Raw genomic sequence first — 6,113 nt, 5'->3', positions numbered from 1 at the left:
GCTCAGTGTGTGCTGTAATTGGTTCACCTCTGTATTGTGGAAACGCACTGCGCACAAAGGTCATTGGTCAAAAGGCACTCTTAACAAGAGCTTGTATCATACACTGAAAAGCTTTTAACATTACCACAGCACTATAAAAATTTTGAATATCATCTGGATTTCTGCAATGCATTTACATTTACCCAAAGCGAATGAATTCAATGAGTTTCTTTACTGCATGTGTGCTCTGTGGATATCAAACCCACAACCAAATAATTGGAAAATATGAAACATGAGTATAATGAAAAATATATAATAATGATTAAATAGAAAGTGCACCTAAAGAGAAGACTTAAAAGAACACTAGGAAATGTAAAAACTGTTTATTTAGCCGTAACGTTTCTGGGGTGAAAACTGAAATCATCCAGGTTAAGAGTCACATAATGTCATGATAGACTTCACTTTACAACATTTCAGAGCAATAATGTGCTGGAATACAAAACATAGGAATTGAGAAGGTAAACAGGATTTTTGACAAATGACATGCATAATACCATAAGAATGAATCTTTTACACAGAATATTCTACAATAAAATCTCCTGAGTACAAGCAAAAATATTTTCAGGCAGAATAAAATGCACCAAACACAAATGCAAAAAAGAGAAATTGAAAAGATAAAAAAAATCTCTTATCTACATAAGGTGGAGTGCAAAACATATATATTTTTAAATAGCAGAAATCGTACAAAATAATCCTCATTTCATATATGGGCTGAAGGGTTATTTTCAATAATAAATACGTGTTGTGGGATTTACAGGCTGGATTGAGACCCTAGTCTTATAGACATGCGGAATTTACATTAATTGTCATGTAATAACTATCTTTCGGAAACATCTTATTTTGGACCGGATACAGAATAATAAAAGGCAAAATCCTGCTTAAAACAACAAAAGTATATTGAGGGATATGACCGTACTTGCAGGATGCAAAAATCGAATAAGGCAATCTTGAATCTCACATTATTTATAGAACTCTGTCGGTTGCATAAACCTCAAGCTGAATGTAGTTCATGAGAGTTCAGAAGTACATTCTGTGGAATGAAAATATCAAATGCTGACCCTTTGCATCAAACATTTCTGTCTCGCCTTACAGTTTTAATCAAATGTTTAAACAGAACGATTATGTTTAGATGCTTCTATATATCCTAAAAACATATTGTTTCTGTCTCATCGTGTCAGTATTTCGCTGAAAGGTGAACAGAGAGATTATGCGATTACCCACACAAGGAAACATATATGCGGAAATTGCGGTGTCAAGATATCATTTCTGTGACAGACCATGAATTATTTATTTTTATGGTGCAGAAAATGTGAAAACGTTACCTAATCCAGCCGTAAGATTGTGGTCCACATTCATTCTAAGGTGCACAAAGCAGTGTGCTTGTTTTGTTGTCAGACAAGCCTGCAAATAAGGTTTTTATCAAGGCAAAAATTGAAGGTATAACTTTACAATAAGGTCGTATTTACAATAAACATTATAGATTTTTAGCCTTTTTTTAATGAAATTGCTCATGTTAGTATACTGTGCATAACTTATCTATTACACTCTCAAAAATGTGACTGATTTTACGTGAAAATATTTGCACTCAATTTGAAAGCTGTGAAATAAATTAAATGCTGTTTAAATTGCGCAAATGTAAGTAAAAAAAATAAGTAAATCTGAGTAGAATTCCCCAAAAATATAAAGTGTATATTAAAAATAAAATTAGTTAATAATTAAAGTTGATAGTTTATATAGATCATTTAAGTGTATTTAATGAATAAACTGAGAAATTAAGTGTTGGATTTTTAATTATTAAAGTTAATTGTTTTTTCATTAAATAAACTTAAATAGGTATGTAATCTGAGAAATGAACTGATTTGTAATAATTTTTTTAAATCACCGTGCAATCATGCAGGAAAACTAAGTGTTTTACACAGTGTTGCAGTGAATATTATCAATTATTTATCCGTGCGCACCATTCATATTTTTTTAATTCATCTGCACTTGTAATCTTTAATCAAAGACGTTAAGCTCCTCTCAACAACAACTCTTCCCCACATGACGTCAGCAACAAAAAATAGGTAGGACTCTACTGACTGTCCAATGGCATGGCATTTTCAGCCCTCCCCTGCAGGCCCAACTTACAACAAACCAATCAAAAGGGGAAGGGCAAAATAAAGCCCCGCCCTACATTTTTTTCTAATTTCAGAAGCCGTTTCACTTGGACGCATGTCACGATATGGAATAGAAGTCGATGCAACTTCCGTTTCATGGTGACTTTAAATATGTCCATCAATAAAAATAGTTAAATGATGTAAAGGAAATGTAAGTTAATATAGCTATAATATAATATTTTTTTAAGATGAATAAATGCTGTAGAAGTATTGTTCATTGTTAGTTTGTGTTAGCTAATGCATTTACGACTGTAAACAACTACAACCTTATTGCAAAGTTTTACCAAATTATCTTTATTGGATAGTTTACCCCAAAAATAAAAATTCTGTTCATGTTGATTAAATCTTATACTGTATCATTTTCTTTCCTCCATAGATATTCAGCATTGGCATGTCTTGATGTGCCATACATGCACATGTGGAATGCAAATACTGTATATGCAAAATGTTTGTCTTTTGTACACACAGAACTACAGTATGGCTTCAGAAAAATAACGTGTATCGGGTCAAAGAGGGTGAGTAAACAATGACTGAACGTTTATTTTTGGGTGAACCGTTTAACCTTTATATTAACACTGTAAAAAAATCCCATTCACACATAAGCAACCTCGTAAAAAAGCACGTGCACGTGACACACGAACACACACATGTCTTTCTCCCTGCAAATTGTATAAAAGTCCGTAAGGTTGCACCAGCATCTCAAGAAGTAAACGCAGGGTGTCCGTTGGCCTCCACCGACGCCCTGCGTCTGTAACCTGCGTACTCGCCGATGAACGAGCCGTCTTCGTTAAACTCACAGTCGCTGTCCTCTGATACTATAGACCCGTCTTCGCTGCTGTCGTCCTCTTTGATGCCTCCAAACAATTGCTGGCTGCTCTTCAGAGGTTTTTCATCACTGTCAAAAACCAAATAAAAGTAGTCAAAGTAGTAGAGTGACAGAGATCAGACTGAGTCAGAGCGGGGAAGGAGGGGCAGAGGGGAAGGATGCAATCACTGCTTTCTGCTAATTACTAATTGCAAAGGCTTCAAGAGCCGACGGCAATTGGAAAAGCTCTCAAAACTAGAATGAGGGAAAATTGCAGAGTGCCAGCCGACGAGAGAGCAGAGTCGAGAGACGTCGCGCGTGTATGTCTGTAGACAAACAGTCTGTCAGGTTACTTTAGTCCCAGAGGAATGATGGGACAAACCAAAATTAGCTGCCAATTTGAGAGCGGGCACACTGCCAGAGAGCCGGTGTCTCTGGGAAGACAGGGGGGTCACCTCATAAGCTCCCAATTACGGAGACACCGCAATGTCTCGGAGAGCGTGAACATAAAAGGTGACAGAAAATTTATTAGGATAAACTGACGATTCTCCCCCTTTTATTTTGTAATTAATAGCGCTGCTCACCAGAGGAAAACATTTTATGGGGGGGGACTGCATTGTAGGGTTTTTCAGGGACATCGGCTCTGTCTACACAGCAGCACGACAACAACCTGATCTCACTCCTGACTCATCACATATTGACGCTCGGTCAGCGCCCCTTGGCCTCACTTTCGTACGGGCAGGGGACCCCTTTGGCGTCTTTTTTCAACGAGAGGGGAACTGCGTTGTTGTTCGCTTAATGCGCCAGACCGAGAGGCGTGCAATTCTTAGCGTTTCATAATTATTTGTGGTTTTAATATTTTGGAGCAAGGAACCAACACCGCTGAAAAATGCTACAATGTATGATTTTTTTGCTGTTGGTCCAAATGAACCGAACTAAAGGTGAGAAAGCGCCCTTTGGCTAGTGGCTACCTATATTTTATTTTATTTACACTAATATTATTTATATTGTTACTTAATTGTATAATCATTGTATTAAACAAACAATTTGTAGAATGGGTCCTGTATGTTTGGTCGCATTTAAAGAAACTGGTACCTTGACATCTAGTGGTTGAACTTGGAATCGCAGTCTAAATTCTTAATATTGGAAAGACAAGTTTAGACAAGTAACGGTTCTTCTTGGTTTCTTTTGAAATAATCTACGGGCACTCATTTATTTGCGAATGTGAACCGGAAGTTAAGGGGAGCCCACGCACTACGTATAACACTACGTTGTTGCTTTAAAACTGTCTATAGGTCACCTATAGGTCACACTTACAGTACAGTTCATTAAAAATGTCAAACAACAGTAAAACTAAGGTTTGTACTTGTACTTTTATTTTTATTCCTAATTGGTTCGTTTTTTTAATCAGTCGTATCAAGCATTTCACTACATGTATGCATGAAGTGTGTAGTGTATGTGACCGATAAAACATGAAACAACTAATATTGTAAATGCACAAGCTTTGCAGTTTGTCCTTTCCTCGAAATGATTCATGTTGGGTTTATTGATCTCACTACGGTTACAGGCATTACTCACGGGTTAGAGAAGGGGATTGACTTCAGTTAACTGTCCACACAGGCTTTATTCCATCCACAGGACATTTCGAGAGTCTCACCTGTTAGTAAATTACCCTGTCAAACACCGTGTGAATGAAGCCATACATCTTTAACTTCCTAGAATTCAGCGCAATCCACCATATTTCACTACAGTACATCACATAAATGATATCAATGCTGTAACATGATAAAGCAGCTATTCTATTGCCAAAAGCATAATAAATCAGCAGCCTTCTTGTGTGGGCCGTTTTAAGACCCTGGGGGTTACTGTCATACACCGAGGGTGTTGCGGTACACACTTCCCTATCTGGCTTCTTCTGTCAGCAGATGTTGGAGCGTGTCTGGTGCTGTAACTCCCTAAACAAGGGCAGAGTACAGATCACACTCCGAGCCTCTGCTGAAACTGCATATCTTTCCTGAGGGAGGAATAAAACAGGGATTTCTGTGTCGAAGTGTAATGAGATGGAAACACATTTACGCATCCGAGCTGCTCAGCATGCACGTATAGTTAAGTTAACCGCACACGCCCCCTTCTCTTGCCCGTTTTCCTTCCAGGTTTTTAATGCGCTCTCGAAATGAGATGGATCAGGTGGTGTTGAGATCAGCGCTGTGTTGAGAGTCTCTCAAGATAAAGATTTGTTTTAAAGGCACAGAGGCTTAAGCTGTACAGCAAACAATCGTGCCATCTGTGTCTTGTGACAGACTCTGGTAAGCATAGGAAAGATCTAACAAATGAGAATAATACACATGACCGTGTGCAATAGTGTACTGTCTTCAGATGTACCAGGTTTATATTGCAACTGGATTGATAACTGATTTCTATCAACCAATCACTGCCATCTCCACTAAGATATCTGTGAATGAATCTATATTTTGGGGTTATACAACGTATTGTTCATAGTGAAATCTCATTGGACGAAAATTCTGCTTCACAAAACTGTGCATAAAGCATCAAATATGTTATTTAAATTCAAACTTTGTACACATTTCGGTTGGTTGAAATTAAATAAAATATTGGCCTAAGATTATTGGAACATCTTAAACTGAAGGAAAAATGTATAGGTTGCACCGGAATTAACTGAAATTAGTTTAAGGCACTAAAATTATAATAATCAACAAAACTAAAATAAAAACAAATTCATCTTACATAGCAACATACTAAATAAACTGTTAAATAATAAAATGACGAAATCATGTTACACAATTGCTAAAAATGTTAATAAATTAACAGAAAAATCAAATTATAAAAGCTAATTTAAAATATTAATAAAACTTAATAAGCTACAAACAAAACTGGTTCTGATTTGCTGTGATAATGTCACATGACACCGAATAATTATTTTCACGGCACTTTAAAATCTTCTTTTAAAAAAGGCCCAATATACTCTAATAATATAAAATTATTATTATATCAAAATTTTGTATATGCGTTTCGACTATACTTAGAATTTTGTCCTGTTTGGCATACAGAAATGTCTCTAAAATAACAGATAGTTTAACTTTTTTTTACATTGT

The 6,113-nt window shown here is 36.3% G+C and overlaps 1 protein-coding gene across 3 annotated transcripts in view; it reads right to left on the bottom strand.

Annotated features, from left to right (window-relative positions):
• Nucleotides 1-347: 347 nt before the first annotated feature.
• Nucleotides 348-6,113, bottom strand: part of chl1a (cell adhesion molecule L1-like a) — a 49,195-nt gene continuing 43,429 nt past the window's right edge. For all 3 annotated transcript variants that reach the window (XM_079478353.1, XM_079478354.1, XM_079478355.1), the window contains one exon: nt 348-3,090. In XM_079478353.1, the coding sequence (XP_079334479.1) occupies nt 2,895-3,090 (196 nt within the window). In that variant the 3' untranslated portion in view covers nt 348-2,894. The remainder of the gene's footprint in view (nt 3,091-6,113) is intronic.

The sequence above is a fragment of the Barbatula barbatula genome (assembly GCF_947034865.1).
Source record: "Barbatula barbatula genome assembly, chromosome: 17".
Classification (NCBI taxonomy): Eukaryota; Metazoa; Chordata; class Actinopteri; order Cypriniformes; family Nemacheilidae; genus Barbatula; species Barbatula barbatula.
This window is presented reverse-complemented; position numbering and strand designations above follow the sequence as displayed.